Source organism: Heterocephalus glaber, unplaced genomic scaffold (assembly GCF_053883595.1).
Source record: "Heterocephalus glaber isolate CG9 unplaced genomic scaffold, H.glaber_assembly_v1.0 deba00000071, whole genome shotgun sequence".
Taxonomy (NCBI): domain Eukaryota; kingdom Metazoa; phylum Chordata; class Mammalia; order Rodentia; family Bathyergidae; genus Heterocephalus; species Heterocephalus glaber.
The window spans coordinates 35,890,296-35,911,114 of NW_028258137.1; the positions used below are offsets into that span (position 1 = coordinate 35,890,296).

The window sequence follows — 20,819 nt, forward strand, 5'->3', positions numbered from 1 at the left end:
AAGTCAAAACAAGGCCTGTAGGATAGGCCCTCATCTTATTCAACTGGTGTCCTTATGAGAAGAGGAGATTCAGTCTCAGAGAGACACCAAGGATGTGTGCATTCAGAGGACAGACTATGTGGGGATAGAATACCTCCTGCAAGCCAAAGAGAGGAGAAACTAACCCTGTGGACACCTCACTCTTGGATTTCCAGCCTTCAGAGTTGCTAGAAATGCATTTCTGTTGTTCAGGCCACCCAGTCATTCTGTGTGACTTTGTCTTTGCAACACTAGTAAAGCAACACAGAGACAATCCCTGTACTCCATCTCAGTGGCCCAGAGGGTACACACAGTGTGGGCTGTTGGCCAAGCTGCCCAGAACCAGTTAAGCAGTCCCCTTAAAGCTTGCAAAATACAGCTGTAGGACAAAGAAAATGCTGCCCTGGGCTTAGGTGGTAGAGAGCAGCCACCCCAGGTTCATTCCATGAGAGAAGCAAGGGAACTTGTATAGTACACTCAGTCAGTTAGAAGGGACACAGTGCTGCTAGGGGCGGGATCTGCTTTGTTATGAGAAATGAACTTAACAGAGGTCACTGATGCTTTGCACCAATTGGCTGTGGCTTCTGTTTCCATGGGCTGGTGGGAGAGGTCTGCGCTTCTGTGTCTTCCTGCACTGAGGGTGTAGTTGTTAGAGCCAACGAGCCAGAATTTAAGGAAGGAACATTTTAAGCCTAGAAGACACCCGTGGTCTTCAGAGATCATCCCATCATTTTCCTAGGCTCTGAGAACAAGCCGGCTCTGCGAGTAGCACATTCCCTAGCACCCAAGGCTCTGACTTCCTCCTGCCCATTCCTCTAGTCCATAACTTGAAAGAATGTAACTTTCCTTTAATTTAGAAAGCAAATTAGCAGAAATCATGTGGATTTTCAACTTCTGGACAAATTGTTGATGTTTCCAGGGTTGTTGTGCTTGGTGATGGGGCAAGTAGCCTGCACATGATCAATATGTGTTACTGATTGCTCATTCGTGCTGTATGACTGGATGCTAGGCAGCCTGCTGTTGCTGGGCACAGATTTGGTGCAGTGTTGAGCCTGGAGCACCTTACTGTCTCAGCTATGAGCAGTTGAACTTGATCGTGATGATGGTGATGATGATGTGTGTATGTGTCAACACCTATGAAATATGTGTATGATATACAAGTATTTTATAGGTGGTTAATTATATATAAAGAAAATTATGTTGTTAGAATAAAATCAACAGGTGTAATGTGTCATGCCTAAGTATATATTTGTGCTGAAACAATTTTGACTCCATTGACATTTCTTGTACCTTGGGAACGATGCAGCATTGTGACCTACCCCCCTGATCTTTCAATTAACATAATTACAAAACATTACATATCTGTAGAACCAAGGTTTAGTGTCCTTCCTGCTAGCATCCCTGGTCATATTGCTGTCACTGTTCTTTCATGAAAAAACACAGGTAACCATGAGAAGTTGCCCCAGGTGCCTCAAAGATATGACTATTTCTTGCCATCAAGCTGGGAAGGCTCGAGGGGTCTTGCCCCTTTGATGTTGCCTGAGATTATACCCCAGTGAAGGTCTCTGTTATCTCATTGTCATTCTTGATGGCTGGCTCTTTCATCTGTTTACCTGTCAGGTAGGAACAGAAAGAGAAAGGCAGAGCCCATATTTGAATAGTCTACTAAGAGAATTTCATCGTTAGAAGGCTTCTGTACATATAGTAAATTAATAGTTGCCATGTCAGCAAGGCATTCTCATGTAGGTAGGAAGTAGGAAGTGTGTGATAAGACTCATAATTGGTGATGGCACTCTCTCCTATGATGGCATTCATTCCAGTGAGTTAAGTATAGAAATTCAAAATGGCACTAGTAAGTCTTTTACCAAAACAGTAATGCATGTTCATGGAAAGGTTCAAATATCATACAAGAGTATAAACTCTCCCTTCTCTAACTCATCTCGACTCTGCCCCCAATTTCCTTTCCCCAGAAGTCACCTACCACTCTTACTGATGTTTATGTGTCTTCAAGAATTTTCTATGCATATGCCTATGTATTATTCAAATGGGATCAGTTACATTTGTTATTCTGTATCTTGCTTACTTCACTTTTAGCATTGCAAATCATTGTATGGCAATCCATTTAATTTTGCTCCATTTGAAAAATAAGAGTATGCACAATGTTTTATTGTATGGTCACACCAGAATGTATTTAATCCCCCCTTTCTGGCCGGAATAAATGCATTTGCAAGTGTCTCTGGGAGTGGGGATACCCGGTGTCTCTGGGAGTGGGGATACCCTGGAATGCTGGGGAGGGTTCAGAGAGGTGACGTCTGATCCAGGTGTTGTGGGGTGAGTTGGGATCTGGAAGATGAAGCTACTTTGGTTGTTGACTGAAATCTAGGAGGAACAAGAGAGGGAGCAGGGTAATATCTAAGATGCTCTTTCTCCCCCAGACTGCAAGTCCTGCAGTTGGAGGAGGCCCAGGCACCTGGATTGCCAGCTTGAGTGTAGGTGTCAGGTGGGTGCAGGGGGAAGTGAGTGAGCAGGGTGAGTTGCAGGGAGCTGGAGCGGACAGCGGATGTGCAAATAACTGTATATTTGAGCCAAGGATCCTAGTGAGTCAGTGGAAAAAGAGAAGGAAAAAGAGCAAGGAAGAAAGAAGGGAAAAAATCCTGTGCAGCTTGCTGATAACCCTGGTTTTTACTCGGGAAATGTTGCCTGGAACCGATGCCTAGTGACATGTCAACTCCTGACAGAAACCGAGGTTGGCAGGCCGCGTTTTTTAAGCCGAGTGCCTGTCTGCCAGATCGCATTTGGATTGAGTGGCTGGCATTCCACGAGCCTCGCTTAATAGGATTGAAAGAAAAGAAATGTTACTTTTCATCACCCAAGACAACAAAGAGAAATGGGGAAACGAAAATATTATTTCGTTTGAACAAATTACAGGGAGACTCTCTGGGGCGCTTTCAGGGAGTTAGATGAGGAAAGCACTTAAATATCATTCCATCAAACTAAATTTTTAACTACAATTTTTTACAGATAAAATGTGTTGGGAGGATTCAAAGAAGATTAGAGCTCACCTAAGAAACAGTATTCAAATTTTACCAGCTAATGGAGGCCCAGCAAAAAGTGTTAATGCCTATAACTTTCCTCCAAGGGACGGAGATTTCAGTATTCTTATAAAAACACATTGAGCTGATTTCATTTCGGTGTCTCTGCAGACTTCATTCGAGTAATTTCAGTAAGTGTTATAAATGTTATTTTAAGTATTATAATGATAATCCCTACTGACAACGGAGCTGCGCATCTCAGCTTCCATTACTAAGGTAATGTTTACCTCGGATAGCGCATAATTGTTTGCTTTTTTTTACAGTAAACTCTCTGCTCCCAACTGCTTAATCAGCCATGGAAAAGAGGAGACTTTAGAAATGTTTAATGTTCTTCTGATTACATTAGAGTAATGGGGAAGCCCACATCGGAGGGGCTGGAGGTGCTCACCACCTCTCTCCCCCCTTGTTTTTATTGGGTGAGTGTGTGTTTGTTTTTTGTCCATGCTTCTCAGAACAACTGCAGGGGACTGTGGCAATCTCGTGAATTGTTTATTGTCATAAATATCACGGCTTGGGTGTAAATCTTCTTAGCCTGTGACCAACCTCTCGGGGCCCTTCTCTGTGCGCACATGGGGCCCGGCCAGGCCCTGGGCAGTCCTCATGGCGGGTCTTGTGGACTCTTGTATTCCAGTCACAGCCTGCATTTCCACGCGCTCTTGATCCGCAGAGCACCCTGTAGCTTGCTGAGCGTGCTGTCTGCTGCCTGCTCGGTGGAAGCAAGATTTTATTAGGCTTTATGAAAGTGAAACTTTTCTACCCTTGAATGCTGAATCTCAGGGGTTTTCTGGGGCATTGAATAACATTTGCTTCTCTGGCTTCTTAAATATCTGAATCCAAATGTGATCAGGAATTAAGAAGGAGCAGGCAAGGTTGATATTCATTGCAGGTTGGAAGAAAATTTGATCCTACCAATCTTGAGTGTCTGGAGCTTCCTTTTTCCATCCCATAACAATGAGGAAGTTCTGCTTTGAGCTAACTGGTAGCCACTGGCTCTTGCATTCATGCAACAAACATTTCTTAAGAGATTTTTCTGCTCCAGGCACTTTGCTAGGCTCTGGGGAATGAATAAATGTGTTCCCCTACCTTTGCGTTACTTACCATAGATGGGAAAGCCCAGACTAAGAGGCAAATAAGCAAATATGTAATTACAGAGAGGTATGTTCTTCCAGCAGAGAGGGAGAAAACTGGAGGGGGTGTTAGTTCAGCTGAGGTTTCAAGGGCAAGAAGGAGCCAGCTGTGTGAAGAGCCGGTGTATGGGGCTGAAGTGTGGTGAGTGACCAGGACAGTGGCTCCCGTGACATGAGAAGCTGGCAGAGGCTGCGCAATATCAGATCAAGAGCCGGGATCTTACTCTATGCAAGAGGAAACCAGGGTGAAGCTCTGAGCTGTGAGTGACATTCTCCTGCTTTCAGTTTGTACAAAAACTGCCCTGGCCCCCGTTGGAGAGAGAGTCATGGGAGTACAGACGTGAAAGCTCAGAGTCCTGTGGGTGGCAGTCAGTGCTTGGTCACCTGGCTGGAGACGACAGTCCATGGTGGTGGCAGTGGGTATGGAGGCTGTTTAGATACATCTGCAAGGTGGATGGAGAGGCTTGTGGTAACATGTGTGCTAAGCCAGAGAGTGTGTGGCCTGCATGGCTGTGAGGCACTGGACTCCTAAGCTGGCCCTTGTCAGCCCTCCCTGTGTCTTCCCATGGCTGGACATTCTCTCCTCCTCAGGGCTGATCACCAGGGTCCCCATCTTCTTTCCCTGCAGACTCTTTGGAGCCCTGTATGATGTTCCTGAGGAAGGATGGAGCAGGGGCTCTGTGCAGTGTAGTACTCATTCTTAAGCCTCAGTTTCTCCCTCCTCTTGGAAGGGGGTAGAAGCATGCTCAGCATGCCAGGACCCTGCCTTCCCCTCCCCTATGCCCACAACAACCCTTCCTCCAGCCACCATTCCCCCATTCCCCAAGGTCTGTGGTATAATTTAGCTCAAGCCTTTAGTTAAAGACCAAGGCCAGTAGGTAGCTGCTTTTCCCATCCTCAGGGTGGACGCTTGACAGGTTTCATGCTGGGGACTGGGGAGCAAAGGGAAAGGAAGCAGAGTGACTGATAATTAAAGCGTCCTACAGGTCCCAGTCTAGACCAGTTGGCCCAAGAGGGGTCCTGCCCTTGGGGGCGGTTATGGCCCTCTGGGATCTGGGCCAGTGTCCATCGGAGGCTGGGGTGGGCAGCAGTGGGTGGGGGAGGGACTAATTGCTAGGACAAAATATTCCCAGTGCCCAGCTTCGAGTTGAATTAACTTCCAAGAAAATATCTAATATCCCTCCCTTTTCCCTTGGAGAGGTAACAACTAGTTGAATCCATCCATCTGTGTCTGTCCTACTCTCTGCATCCTGGGCAACTGTCGAGGAATCTAAAAAAAAGTTGCCAAAATCAAGGTGGAACATGAACCTCCCAGGTGGGTCAGAAAGCAGAGAAAGAGGGAAGACAATGCTTTTGTTTCTCTGAAACACCCTCCTCCCTAGTCCCAACCCAAACCAGATGAATATTTTAACACTGGAGCATTTTGCTCAAGCCAGGAACACATTGCATTCCTGGCAAGGCCAGAGAATGACCTGGAAACCTGAATATTTCAGGGAACAAAAGGCCCCAGGTCTTCTGCTTCCATCCAGGGTTATCTGAAGGCTGAGTGGTGTGGGGTTTGGGCTGTGGGAGGAGGCAGAAAGGGTTTCAACAGTGGCTTCTTGCCTCCCTTCTAGGCCTGTGTGCTGAGTGACCCCTGCCCTGCGCCTCAGCACCAGGCAGCCCTGCAGAGCCATGAGGCTCCAGCCCCTAGCAGTGCACCAGGCAGAGAGGAGCAAGCAGGCAGGAGGAGGGGGAGAGGAGGAGAGGGTGAGAGGCGAGGGGGCTGGGAAATAGAGAAACAAACTCTATTTTCTGCTCGGCTGTGGCAGGAGGGCTCCCATGGCCCACAAGCTTGCCGAGTGAAGCAATTTCAGACAGGGATGAGTGTCTGTTTCTCCCTGGAGCAGAGGCTGAAAACCCCCGAAAGCCCTCAGTTTCTCTTCCCTTAATATCCTGTTTTGGAAAGCACAGTTGTGAGAAGGTGAAGGAAATGAAGATGATCCTCGGTAAATGGAAGAAGCTCTTCCACAGCTTGAGCCAGGGAGACAGGGAAGCTGTGTTTCGGCGGCTGTGGTCAAGGAGGAGAGAGGCCGTCTCTGCAGTAGGGAGGGGACCTGATAGCTGCGTGAGGTGGCCACTTGTGGACAAAGATTTAGATTTCTGTCCCGTCTCAGAGGATGTTTGCTGGGACTGATGCCACTTGGGTGGCTTCAAAGGCCTTGGACAACGGCATGCTGGGCTCCTGCCCAGAGAGGCAAGGATTTTAGAACTCTGTGGCTTTAGTTTCTGTTACTTCTGCCTTTTCCTCCAAATACAGGGGCTGAACACCACCTCTTCTGCCCTCCTCCACCCACCCATGGTGCATGTGCCTGCGTTATGCCCAGGTCAAGTGGGCATTGACTGTCACTGCCATGTGAGACTAAGTTTCAGAGCCAGCCCAGGTCCAAGGTGGCTGAGAGCTGGATCTCTAGTTGAGCAGACTGAGCATCCCTAATCCCCAAGCCCCAAATCCAAAACACTCCACAGTCTAAAACTTTGAGTGATGACACGATGCTACAAGCAGAAAATCGCACACCTGACCTCATGGGATGGGTCACATTAAAATGCAGGTGCATTAAAAATCTTACATAAAATCTTGTATAAAGTTACCTTCAAGCTATGTGTATAAGGTATATATGTTTAGGCTTGGGTCCCATCACCAAGGTATCTCATTATGTATATGCAAATACTCTAAAAATTGAAATCTGAAACACTTTTGGTCCTCAACTTTTTGGGTAAGCAATATGCAACCTGTCCTGGCCAACAGGAACTAAGGATGGCATGTCCTATTTGGACCAATTGCACCTGTGTGGTGGGTTGGAAGCTACCTGTAACACTGAGGTCTTCCTCTCAGGAAGTTAGCTGGGTGCAGGGAACCCTCTCCCTGAGCATGGAGGGCGGGGGCTGCTGGCCCCACATCACTCCCTGGCCTCAGCCCCCCGCAGCCCTCGCCTGCTGCCTTGTCATTCCCACCATACCCCGTTCTCCCCTTGGCTCTTGCCACTGCTCTGAGTGATGTACCAGCCCTCCTTGTCTCCACGTTCATGGAGATGCTGGCTCCTGCTGACCAGGGGCCCTGGGCTCTGCCTTTGTGTGCACCTCATATCTGCTCCCTACTTGCCAGCTGGCTGTGGGCAGGTCATGTCACCTCTGTGCCTGTTTCCTCTTTCGTGAGACAGTGCAGATACTGGTGTCCTCCCCATGCGATGCTTGTAAGAATTAAATAAGCCTATAAAGGGCCCCGATTGGTTTTGGGCAGAGCAGCAGAGGGTGTAGAAGGGCTCCATACTGTTATTGCTACAGCAATATTTTGTTTTTCTCTGACCGTCCCCATTCCTGGAGACTCGGCTTGAAGCACTTCTCCTGCAGGGGTGGCTTCCCAGCTGCCTTGCTTACTGAGGTCTGTCCCGGGTAGTTGGTACCAGTCACTTACTACCTTATTAATGCCTGACTGCTTCTCTTGTCTTTAATGTGTCACATGCATCTAGCACATCTCAGTTAAATTCCAGATTGTTTGAAAACAGGGACTTCCGCCCCCATTACCATGTTCTGGACTTAGCAAGTGCTTAGTAAACTCTTGTTTAACTGAATAATATTAAATTGGATTTAAATAAAGACTTTTTATTTGAATAAAGAATATACAATCAGCCCTCTGGATCTTTAAGTTCTATATGCATATTTTGAAAATAGTAAAAGAAAAATTGCACCTGTACCAAACATGCACATACTTTTTTGTCACTGTTCCCTAAACGAAATAATGTGACAACTATTTACGTAGCATTTATGTTGTGTTAGGTTTTATAAGTAATCTAAAGATGATTTAAAGTATATAGGAGGGTGGGCATGGGTTGTAGTAAATACTACACTGTTTATATAAGGGACTTGAACACTCTCAGATTTTGGTATTTACAGGTGTTCTGGAACCAAAGTTCTGCATATAGCAGGGGTGAATTTATAAAAAATATCTGTATCCATACCTACATGTGTATACACATAATAGTATCTGCTCTGTGCTGGGTCCTGTGGATCAGGTTCGGTGCTATTATATATATTCATATTGCTAATGAAAATTAGCCTCAGAGGAGGAAACTGACTTCCTCAAGGTCACACAGCTTGGAAGGGCAGAAGCAGGACATGAATTCACAGCTCTTGACTCTGCCAGAGCACATGGCCAGCATGCCTGGTAAGGGAGGCAGTTCACTTAAGGGTTGACAATGGACTAGGGGCTGCCATGGCCCAGGGCCCCTTTTCCAAAGGTTACTGGGTCTCTAGGGCACCTGCCCCAGGTCATGTCCAGGGTGGAGTGATAATCTCCTTTTTCATTGGTTGTAAGTTTAGTTGCGTTTAGGTTAATATTAAAGGACTTAACTTCCCCATGGCTCAGGGTGGCCAGCAGTGCCCAGCCCAGCCAACCTTTGCCCTTGCTGGTGTCCCACCTACCATGTGCCCATTTGGACTCAGGGCGGCTATAGACAGTCTCGCTCTTTCCTGTGCCCTGGGAGGTGATGAGACAGGCACCACATCTGTAACTGTCACATGCTCCTGCAGTGCCTGTTTTGGAATTTAATAGGTGCTCTATGGTGGCAGCGGGGAATAGGATGAAGACTAAAGGGATCTGCTAGGTTCTGGCAATTTCCTCCAGAAAGGCAACTCCTTGTCCTATGGCAGGGCATGGAGTTGGAGAAACCAGATGAACGGGGTAGGTGACAGTACTGGCTAGGAGAGAACCGGGCCATCAGCCTGAGACTCAGTTTGGGGAGGCCCTGTGTTCCCATCTTGCACTTGGCCTCTGATCTGACTCCCTCCTCAAGGTGTGGCCCCTGGTAACAGAAGAATGTGCTAGAACTAGAGAATCCCAGTCCCCAACCAGTCCTGCAGAAATGAATCTGCATTACAGAGGGCTCCAGATGACTTGCTGCTGAGTTTGGGAAGAACTGGCCTAGAAGTCCAACCAGCCCAACCCAGGCAGGTAGGGTAATGCCACCCACCCCAGTCCCACCCACTGCCAGCCTTAACTGGGAATGTACCTTCTCCTGGCTTAGTTTCCTCCTGAGTAAAACAGTCAGTCCTTCCTCCTTGGGCTGCCAAACAAGGAACTGATGTAATAACATAGAACATATGCTCCAAAGCAGCACAAGGCACAGACACTGGATAAATGTAATGTTAGTGAGCTTTAGGAGTCCAGAGAGTGAAGGGCTGCATTGAGTGGGAGGGAAAAAACACTGTGATTTGAGAAGCAAGTTTTGCACTGGGCTTGTTTAGTGGAGGTTAACTCAGGAGCTAAATACCAGCTAGGACTCCCTGTCGAATTATTACACAAAATAGCAGAGAAACGGAGCCAGAGTTAATGCTTGTGTTAGCAATTTTTTAAAAATATAAGAATATGTTCAAAGCAAGTAAAATCCCTGGCGATGGCAAATGAGTTGCCCAAGTTCTCTTGGCATATCCACTTTTCCAAGCGATGCTGGGGTTGAGAGAGGCGTGCTGATCTCCTTTTACAAGGAGGGAGTGGGGAGTCCCTGCAGCGACTCCCGGTTCAGGCTGGCAGTCTGGTGTGGGCTGGAGCCGTTGTTCTGCATGGGGAAACCACATCCAACATGGCACAAGGGGCCCTGTGGCTAGACTGGGCATCTGGGCCTCTCTGCAGCTTAAATGTCTCCGATTAGCAAGTTGGGTGGGAAGAGGTGCTAAAGAGACTCCTTCCCTCCTCCTCCACTGGCATGTTTTGAAGGGAGTTCAGTTATGAGACTATTAAAATGTTATTTTGATAATTAAGCCCACAGCTGTTCTGGGGGCAGCAGGGGCAGGCGGCACACAGGCAGCAGAAGGCATGGTGCTCTCGAGGGCTCCTGGAGAGGAAGAAAGCAGGTGGGAGCACAGTGGAGGGAGGATGGGGGCAGGACCTGGATGGGCAGATGCAGGATGGAGCCTAGCACCGTGCAGGCCCGGGCTGCCCCTGGTGTTTAGAGGGGACAGTGGCTCCAACAAGCTTCTGGTCTGGGGTGGGGGGTTGCTTCCTTTATGGGGACAGCTACGCACACTCTTGGAGTGGCAGCTGACAGGGATCTTTACATTGGTAGTTCTCCAAGTGAGGTCCCAGAACCAGCAGAGTCAGCTGGCATCACTGAGACCTCGTTAGAAAGGCAAGTTTCCAGCTCCACCCTGGACCTACTGAACCAGACACTCAGTGTTTCAGTTGATTCTGCCCCTGATTCTGATGTGCTGTGAAGTTTGAGAGAGACTTTCCTGAAAGGTCACCAGGCAAATGGGGCTCAGCTGGCCATGATCCCTTAGGGATTAGTCTGGATTGGGGAGAAAAGTGTGGCTGAAGGTGTGAGGGTGAAAATAAATATGGACCAAATCCAGATCCTTGATCTTGTCTTATTCCTTCCTTGTACTAGAAGGCAGAGAAGCCCAGGGAGTGGGAGGAGCTTATCTAAGGTCACACAGCATGTTAGAGGAAGACTGGGCTTAAGAATCAGCTAGCCCTCTTGCTACATGTTAAACTAACTTTCTGAATGTTGAGACAGGGGCTGGGAGAGAAGACATTTCAGCTGGAAGTGATGAAGTAAGCCTAGGGCGGCCCAAGGTTTACCAACACAAAATAATGAATCTCCCAGCATTTTGGAATCGTATTCTGCTGGGTGTTACTGCCAATAGTCCCATCTGTCCGTACACCTACACACTCACCTCTCATGCAGCCACCATTCTCCACCCCCACCTACCTGCTCATGTGTCCCTGCATTTACTCTACTGCTCACTGTGGCTCTGTAGTCCTTCATCTGCCTCACGTGCATGGACCACGCATTCATCTATCCATCCAAATGTTTAGGGGGCCATCCACTCATGCATCTGTGCATCTACTTCCCAGCAGCTCATCCATCCACCAGCTACTAGGTAGCCAAATCCTTCTCTTGCCCTGCTTCTGTGGAGCCCACATGCACAGCCACTTTGTGTCATTCTCAGCCAGTAGGGACTTACACTAACTCTGATCACGTGAGCTGGCCATGTTGCCCATTATTGAGTTAGGACCATGACAGCCAGCTGGTCTGCCTGGACTCGCTCCTCCATTCCTCTCATCTCCAGTGAGCCTCCCTAATATGCACTACAAGGAGGCTCCTATCCCCTTCCTTTGCACCTGTAGCACTGCCATCCACACTGCCAGTGCTCGTCCTCTGAGCAGAGGTGGTGGCATAATCAGCTAGTGTCCCCTCAGCAGCCTCTCCCAGCTCCTGTGCCGTGATTCACATTCTGCAAGTGTAGCTCTCTATCACTTCACTTCTCAAAAGCCTCTGGTGGCTGCCCACTGCCTACACAATCAAGCCTACAGCTTTGTCCCTATTGGAAGCGCTCCATGTTCATCCCAGTCTACTTATCAACAATATGGCCCTCTGAATCTCAGCCTGGGCCAGTGGTTTGTTGTTCCCAGATTTTTTTGTGTGTGCATTTTTCAGCTCCCATGTATTTGTGGGTGCTGCCTCCTGTCTATGACACCTTCACCCCACATTGCTCACAGTGAGCTTCGTGCAACAGCAGGTCTGTGTTGTCTGTGCCATCTCTGCCACAGTCACTGCAGTGCCTGACACACGGTAGGGCAAGTTCAGGACTTAGTCATCTGTGTCTGAGCTGCCAGTTGTGAGGGTGAGACTTAGGCCTACTGGATCCTGACTGTTCTGACTGTTGGGTTAAAAGGCTACGTGGTACCTGACACATAGTAAGTGCTTAATACATGTTCCTCAGATGAAAAAATTCACCCTCCCCTTTAATGCTGTTTCTCATTTAAAGATAAATATGGACCAAATAAAGCAAGAATAATATTGAAAATTCAAAAGCCAGCTTGTCGCATGAGATGCCGGTCACCTAGGACTACAGCCACCTGCTCACCTGTGCATGCTTCGGAGTGCCCTGTGGGTCCCAGTGTGCAGGGGCTATGTCTCACTCATTTCTGATCCCCAGTGCCTGGCGCAGAGCATGGCATCTTCTCTGCTGCTCTGGAACCTATTCTGCTTCCCCCACGGGGGTCTAGTCTGTGGTGGCCTCCTGGAACTGTCTCCCTTGCTCAGAGCCCTCAGTGGCTTTCATCACCCTTGACAGAGTTCCTCGTTGGAGCTCACGAGGACTTGTGTGGCAGTGAGACTCCTGCCCTCTGCCCTCACCGAAACCCTTGCCTCTCACACCACCAGCCTGCAGATGCTGGTCCCTTTGGCTCAAGCGTTCACCCCATTCCCTACAGTTGCAGATCTCCACCTGGCCTGGTGCATGTGTGGCAGCCACCCATTTCTCTGCCCTCCTTTGTGCCCAAACCATGGCTGGCCCTTGGGGGTGACTCGAGTGTCTGGTTGGTGAAGTCCTCCTCCCCTGCTGACCTGGCAGCTCCTAGTGGGCACTCAGCACTACAGTCTATGGCTTTGCACACAGCAGGCTTTTGATACATGTTTTTTGAGTGAATGAATAACTGGATAAAAAAGATACAGAGCAGGTAGTTGGTAAATGTGTATTGAATGAATAAATGAAAGGCACACAGAAGATGCCTGGAAAATGCTTATTGAATAAACAAACAAATGAGCAAATAGAGAAGGCTCAGCACACTGTTGGAAAGCTCTGGCACGTACCTCCTCCAGGGAGGCTCCCTCCAGCCTAGGGTGACTGTCTGTCTGTCCATCTGTCCTTAGGACTCGTGCTCTTGCCACACAGCCCCAGGAAGCGATGCTGGCCCAGACCTCTGCCCCTCCTGTCTGCCCCTCCCCAGCTTGCATAAGGAGATGCATGGTAGGGTGGAGAGCAAGCCACTGCTGATGGTTCTGCTGGGGGTAGAAGGGATTGGGGCCAGGGAGTGGCCTTCCGGCGAGTAGCAGGACAGAGCCTGCCCTGGCCTCTGGCCCCTGCTGTCATGATGCTCTTCACACTTGTATAATCCTTTTGATGCCATAGCTGCCCCATCCAGCTCTGACTGGAAACATCTTCCAGAATATCTATTTTCCCCCTTAATCAATACACTCACCAAAGAGGGGCAACTTGCAAATATTATATATAACATCAAACATGCTATCTAAATTCAATTAAGTGATTTGGTTAGGGAAGAGTTTGTGGTACTTAAGCATACTGTTTTGGAGCACATTGTAGGAACAATTTCGTTCTTCATTAACAGGCACCTCTCCTGACTCCCTATCAGCTAAAAAAGAAGAGAGGAAAAAAAGAATTCAGTAAATAACCCCTATTCCAAATCATTGAAGATAGCCTGATTTACTAGAACCATCTGAGGCTTTGATTTTGAGCTCCCTGATGCTCTGTGACCACAGTGAAGTCACTTAACCTCTCTGAGCCTCCAAGGGGCTCTGTAAAATGGGGATAACATCCATCCGATAGGGTTGCTGTGAGGATTAAGTGAGCTCATGCATGGAAGCACCTGCTGCAGCTCTGAGAGAGGCTGGATGAATTATGTTCCCTTAGGACAGATTAGAAGGCCTCTTATGAGATGGGCCCTCAGCTTGTCTCAGAGTGGTTTTTCTTCCTGGCCTAGTCATCTGTATCTGGGAACAGGGGCGACAAGCCTCTTTCTTTGGGTTTTTTTTGAGGGGGATGTTTGTTTGGCCATCCATAGTCCATAGCTCTGGGTAGAAAAGGAAGGGCAGGCAAAGCCCCTCTCCTCAGGTGGCCTGGCGTCAGTCCTGGCTTGCCCCTCAGCACTTGGGATTCTTTGGGAAATGTGCTAAAATCCCTGGCCATGTCAGTCATCCACACTCTTGCCCTCCGTGAAATGGGATGTGTCACTGAATGTGACCCCCAAAGATGGGCTCCAGGATTAAATGCATGTAACTGATGAAAAACACTCATAGTGCAAACCTGCAGGACGCTCCCACAGCACATCACTTTCCACGAGTCAGTCCCTGAAGCATGGCCCCTTTTAGCTGCCAGTTGTTTTCTGTGGGTATCCCACTTCTTGTGCTGGGATACACATAAACCCCCAGCTGCCCCCACAATGATAGTGACCACCATTTATTAGGTGCTTACCACATGTCAGGGTCAGGCACAGAAAAGGTACTTGACATTTATTTTCCCTAGTTGTTACAGGAGCCCTGATGTTACTTTCATTTTCTGGGTGAGGAAACTGAGGTTCTTAAAGTGACCCAGCAGGAACCAGATAGGCTGTGAAGAAGTCTTTGGATTTGTGCCCAAGCTTGTGGGATTCCAGAGCTACTCTCTTTGCACTCAGTCCTTTCTGCACTCAAGAAAACACCCCTGCCCCTGATGGGGCATCTGCTCTCTGTAGACCACTTTCATAGCTGAAATCTCATTGGATTATCCACAACTTAGGGGAGTCTGTGGGGTGACTCCCATAGGCCACTCTGATCCTTAACAACTATTCTGCAGGGATTCATAAAAGGTTCCTGCTGGGTTTATTGGGGTGACAGGACAGCTGAACTTTCTGGAAGACAGGAAGCTGGCTGGGAGGACATTGTCTTGCCGTTGTCTTGGCAAGAAAAGATGGTGGACTGAAGAAAGGTGATGGTGGAAAGTAGTGGGTAGATTCTGCAGAAAACAAGGCTAATCACTCACTGGTGGGTGTGCCCAGCAAGTGCTGAAGAAGTTCCTCAGAGAGACAGATGTCAGTGCAGGGAAAGGGTCATTCAGACAGGGGAATATGGAGAATAGAAATTCAGAGGTGAGAAGGCCCTGTGACCAGCTATATAGGCCAAAAGAGGAGGGTGGATGAAGTCCTTGCCTTCAAGGACCTCCCTCTGTGCTCTGGGACAATAAGCCTATGGCAGGGTTACATCCAACACCTGCTATTCTATAGAATTGGGCAGGCTGTGAACTCACAGTTTAGTGCAGGGGGAGCTGCCAGGAATAAGGGTGGGGTTGGGGAGATTGGGCAGCCCTTATTGGAGCTAGAGGACCTGGTAGAGCAGGAGGGATTTGTCATTTCCTCAGACTAGCACTGTACTAAACACTGTGGGGCAGGGGAACAGGAGAAAAGAGGGAAAGGGAGAGAGACAAAAGGACACAACTGCTCCCTGGGAGGAACAGAGTGGTCAGGCCTTTTTTTGAGTTCCAAGAGTACAAACTCTGTCTCAGACTGGCCTGGGGAACAAGGGAAGTGAGCTCATTTGTCCTGAGACTGGGGCTTTTCTCTATTTATAGGAAAAATGGTCACCAGCTCTTCCAGCCTCACAGCCTGCTAACTTAGCAACTCCTTGGGCAAGAGAGTGTTTTAACCCCAGGAATACCAGAAAATACTTACATTTGGCTCCTATTGGCCAGCCATAGTCATATGTTCATCTCTGAACCAACCACTTCATCCAAAGGCACGGAAGATACTGATTGGCCAGGCCTAAGTCACTCGCTCACCTACAGCTTCAAGGGGTGGGGCATTCTCTGGAGCTTCCACTCAAGATACCTGGGTCATTCTTCTTAGAGAAGGGAGTGGACGCTAACAAGAACAAAATCAGAGGTCCCTGAAGGAGGAGGAAAGGCCAGCTCTCCTTTGCAGGACGTGTAAACTGAGCTGGGGCTCAGATGTCAAGTGAGATGTCAGGAGCTGGCCACCTTCAGAGGCCGAGGCCATGGGAAGAGAGGTTTCCTGGACCAAGAAATGATGAATCCCAACAGAGACCATATGGGCAGTGGGGCCCCTCATCCTCTTTCCTAACATCTCATGCACCTCATTTCCATGCACCTGGACTAGAGGTCCATTCTTTGCATCCTCCCCAGCTGGGATTGGGCTCTTTCCCAGGCCCTCCCCTTTCTTGGTGAGTATATCCCTAGAATTTGGAACAGGAGCTTTTGCTTCCGGCTACCTGTGGTCTGTGTCCTGGCTGGCCAGCACGTGTGCTGATTGAGATGTCAAGGCTGGCTCTGCTGGGGAGACCTTTTCCTTTGAAACCTCCTGGGGTCTGTTTAGCCTTCCTCTGTCTGGGCAGTGTGTGGTGTTTTCTGGACAGAAACCTAAAGCTCACCTGTTTCCACTTTGTGGAACTGTTTGTCAGCGTTGTAGGAGCACCACGTTGGTAGCTTTGTACCTCCTTTTTGTCTCAAGAGGCAGAGAGGTTGGTTTCGGGAATGAAAGGATCCAGTAATGCTGTCCTGGGTCACATCAAAGCCAGCTAAAGCCAGGTGAGCGCCTTCATGCCAGCTTCACAGGTGTACAGGTTTTGGTTGTCAGCAGCACTAGCCCTTGCCTCAGCCGGGCTTGTAACTAGCTTTTTTGTGATCTTTGCCAAATCTCCTTTTCCATGCCTTAGCTTCTTCGTTTGTCCACACAGGAGCGTGAATACTTTCCAAAGGGAAAAATTCAAACCCGAATGGTGTCATCAACATGAGGTCTATTTCTGTCTGTCCCTGGAGTCTTCTAACCCCCACTGTGGGACTGCCCAGTGAGATCCCTGACTTACCCCTAGCACTAGCACCTTTGCTTTTTAGGAGAGCTGCTGCCCCTCTCTAGGTTGCTGCCTACCCCCACCCTTCAGAGGTTCCCCTCCCCTGCCCTCACCCTCCCTACCTTCCAGGGTGCCGCCCAGCCCTGCCACCACCCCCAGTGCCGGCCGCTGGGCCATTAGCCTCACTCCTCACTGGCTGCGCATCAGCACAGTAATCATTTTCAGATTTACAAGCATTAAATATTTTAATTTAATGCCTTGGCTCTCTTGTAATTCATGCACTTAATTATATGATAATTACTCAAATGAAAGAGATACAGCTGCTGCTGCCGTATCAATTCTGAGGGAAGACTGGGTTTTGAGTTGGGCTGATTTTGGGAGGTGGGCTCACCCCACCTCGTGACCCCCACCAGTCCTCTTTCCTCTGGACCACGTAGTCTAAAGCAGCCTTCCTCCCCCAGCCAGGGCCAGGCCGGGCTGGATGAGGGGCCTCAGCAATCTGCCCATCTGCTCAGGAACTGGGTGTGGGGCCTGCCCTGGCTGAGAGACTGGGTTCTCGTGAGTGCTGATCTGCATAGGGAGACGTAATGCTGGATGAGCAAGGGAAGGGGTCATAGACCTGCCATGAGGAGAAGAGGAAGGATGCTTTTCCTCCATGAGGAGAAGAGGAAGGAGCCCAGCAGATGGCAGGAGGAGAAGCCAGGAGCTCTGTTTCCACCCATGATGGGGAGGTCTGTGGGGAGGAGTTGACTTCTCTGAGTGTCCCCAGCAAGAACCTTTTATGCGTCTCCCACCACTGACCACCAAAGGGTTTGCAGATGAATCAGGGAAGGATGGAGGGTGCATGGTATCTTTCCAGGGGAGTCCCTTCCATGTTCCTCTCCCCAGTCTCCTTCCATCCATACCTTCTTTTAATTTTCCGACTTTCCTTTCTTCTCTTTCCCTATTGACATCTAAAATTGTGTTTAATGCCTTAAGGGTGCCAGCTATTTTGTTGGAACTGTAACTATTAATATTTGGCAAGTATTTCAGCTCCCACCCTCCCCTGCTGTGCTCCCAGAGCCCTGTTGGGTCTGACACTGCTGAGCGGACCTATCAGAGACCTTTGCAGCTGATGGTACTGATAGATCTGAGGATTGGGCAGGTGTTGTCTGGGCCAGGCCCTCCTTGGCTCTGGGGATGGGTGGCCACTGGGGGAGTCTCTGTAGACTTGAGCCTGCTGCCTTGGCGAGAAACCCCCTCTTCTTACTGAGAATCAAAGAGAAGGTAGAGGACCCCTGAGAAGCCCTACTTGGAGGGCTCATGGTGCTCTGGCCACAGCTTAGGAAATAGCATTTTACTCGCTTTTGGGCAAGAAGCAGCATCAGGATGACATTTCCAGGTGAACAGTGTGTTCAAGCTTCTGAGAGTTTCCTGGTGTTTTGGTGGGGGCCTCCTGATCCTGGGGAAGACAGTGCTCACTGTGGGTCTGCACATGTCCTAGGCACAGGAGGACAGGCAACATGTTTTCTGCTGAAGTGCACGCTTGCTCTGAAAAGGGTTACAAACAGTTCGCCCTGTATGTAGACAATTTTCAGCTAGCTTACAGCAGCTGCGGCACCGTGCTGATAGATTAAAAGCAGCAACCAGCCCCAGAATGAAGTGTATTAGAACTCCTGCTGGGTCGAGCTGGGGAGAGGCCCACACAGCTGTCATCTAGGCCAAGTTTCCAACTGAAACCTCAAGAACAGGATGGAACTCTGAGAAAAGTTAGCTTTCTAAATGAGGTGGCCGGCTGTTAATCAGGAGAGGGGGAGAGGGATGGTGGAATGCTGCGGCTTTGGAGGAGCAGGAGGAGGATGAGCCAGACCAGGAGCAAGAGGAGGTGGAGCTTGTGAGGGTGTCCCGCCCAGACCAAGAACTTTACATAGAACTGTGACTCCTGGGGCCAGGGAACAAAGAGGCTGCTGCAGGTGGGACTCCTACTGCAGGAGGGGTCCAGGATCCTCTCGGTTTCCTTGCACCAGACAGTTGGAAGTTGGATAAATAAGAACATCCAGGTATTTCTACATTATCCCTGAAGGGTCTTGAGAACTCAATACCACTGCACTGTGCCCAGGCCTCCCTGGCTAACATGACAAGGTGGCCTTTTAAAATTGGGGAGCTACACAGGCCTACCTTTGGCCAGGAAAAAATAATCATCGTGAGAGTCAGCTGCCACTAGCCAACCTAAGTTTCCCCCTTATTGCAGCCTAGAGACCCCAGCCTGCAGTTTTGAGGCTAAGCGATGTCTTCCCTTCTTGTGATGAAAAGGGCTCTTGGCAGGGTCTTTTCTCTGCCCCCTGAGTCTGACTCAAGGTTGGAGAAAGGCTACTTTTTATTGTCACAAATGCTACTTGAGAGCCCATGGAGAGCACTCCTGTTCTTAGAAAAATCAGAATGCCAAGGGAGAAGTCTGGATCTATTCTTTTTCTTTTTTTGGATATGCCCTGATTTTTGCATAAAGCAAACTGTTTTCCACTGGAAGGGCCAGGTGAGTCTTTGCTGCAAAAAAAAAGGAATAAATCCAACTAAACTACCATTATGATTGTAAATAGTACAGCATATGGCCATAACTCACTTACAGTGGTGTATGTGGTAGATCCATAGTGAATCCATCCATTTAACAATTTATTGTGTCCTCACTCGGGCAGCCCACAGGGTAGTCCATCAGCCACAGGCCAGAGCTTATGTGCCTGTCAGGTGCACAAACCCAGGCAAAGGCTGCTGGTGTCACACATCACCTGGGATAGTGTCATGTTAGGAAGAGGCCTGGTTTCCAAAGCTGGTGTCCATGGCCTCTGCCCATCAAATGGTGATAATGAATTCAGCCCAGTGGCCATGTGACTTGGGGCTCCTAGCAGATGGTGGTTTCTTCCTGATGTACAACCAGGTTTCAGGTGTTTTCTTGGTCCTGCCAGTGGGATGTGTTGGTGCCAGTGGCAGACTGGGCCCAGGGGGTGTGTGGTGAGGCAGAAGCGTGGGCAGGTGCCCTTGCCTGGTTCAGAGTGTGTTTTAGAGCTGCACAGACAGATCTTCAAGCCAACAACTAGCTCTGGGAGGCAGATCGCCTTGGTTTGAATCCCAAATCTGCCTCAGGACTTTGGACAGGCTGCTTAACCTCCTTGTGCCCTACTTTCCTAGTCTCTAAAATGAGGATAATGGTAACATCTCTCTCAGAGGGTTGTCGTAAAAATTAAATAAGGTAAAATGTAAAGTACTTACAACTATGTTGGGCACTGTAAATACCCATTGATCGTAGCAGTTCAGTCACATGATTCTTTAATTTGATAGTTTGATGAAAACCCTAGAACTTCAAGTCATCTAGGTTCACCCCAGGATCTAGTCATGGGTCTCTTCCACAATTCCCAGCTGTGTTAGTCACTTTCCCATTGTTGGGGCAAAATACCCAACACCTACAACTTAAAAGAGGAGAGGTTTAACTTGGCTCCCGGTTTCAGATCTAAACTCTAATACCAGGTTTCCTTGAGTGCTCCTCACAGTGGGGAGCCTAACCTAGGCTTCCATGGCAACCAGCCAGAGACAGCATTCTTGGGTCCTTTTATGAACTCTGTACTTCTTTGGTGGCTCAAGTACATTTTTTGAGATACAAATACTTTCCTGGCTCCCATCTTAGGGTAGAATCTCAAGAACAATCAATAGCTGACACCTATTGAGTGCCTATCAGGCCAGGCACTGTGCCAAGCACCTCAGATACATTATCTCTTATCCTCTCATGTTTTAGACAGGTATTATTTTACCTCCATATTGCAGATGAGGAAACACAAGGTCAGAGAGTTCACTTGTCTAAGGGTCACTCAAATCAAGGTGGGCTAGTTAGCACTGGGATCAGATCTGTCTGATGCCAAAATTCATTTATTAACCATTATCCTTTCCAAGCGAAGTCAAAACCAACCAACAGCTCTTTGTTCTTTTAAACCTTTCGTCTCCCCTCTCAACTCCAGCTAGCTTATTTTCCTATGATGGCTTCTTCCAGTTGAAGCCTTACTTGCACGCTTTGGAGAGAAGGTGGAGGGCATTACCTTTAACAAGATGTATATCCAGTTTCTCACAGCGCCATTAAACTGGTAGGGTAAATTCTGTCTGCAGGAGACAGAAGCTACTCACCAATGTTGGCTAGTCTCTTAAATTAATAAAAGTAATAA

General features: G+C 48.6%; 1 protein-coding gene across 11 annotated transcripts in view; it reads left to right on the forward strand.

Moving 5' to 3' along the window:
• The window catches only part of Znf423 (zinc finger protein 423), a 319,020-nt gene that overhangs the window by 237,208 nt on the left and 60,993 nt on the right, over positions 1-20,819 (forward strand). Inside the window, exon 7 of one of the 11 annotated variants that reach the window (XM_087206814.1) lies at positions 3,040-3,199. The exons of the other annotated variants lie outside the window; for them this stretch is intronic. Within the exon in view, the coding sequence (XP_087062940.1) occupies positions 3,040-3,194 (155 nt within the window). The 3' untranslated portion in view covers positions 3,195-3,199. Of the gene's footprint in view, positions 1-3,039; positions 3,200-20,819 lie in introns of those variants that run through there. 11 annotated transcript variants of the gene reach the window in all.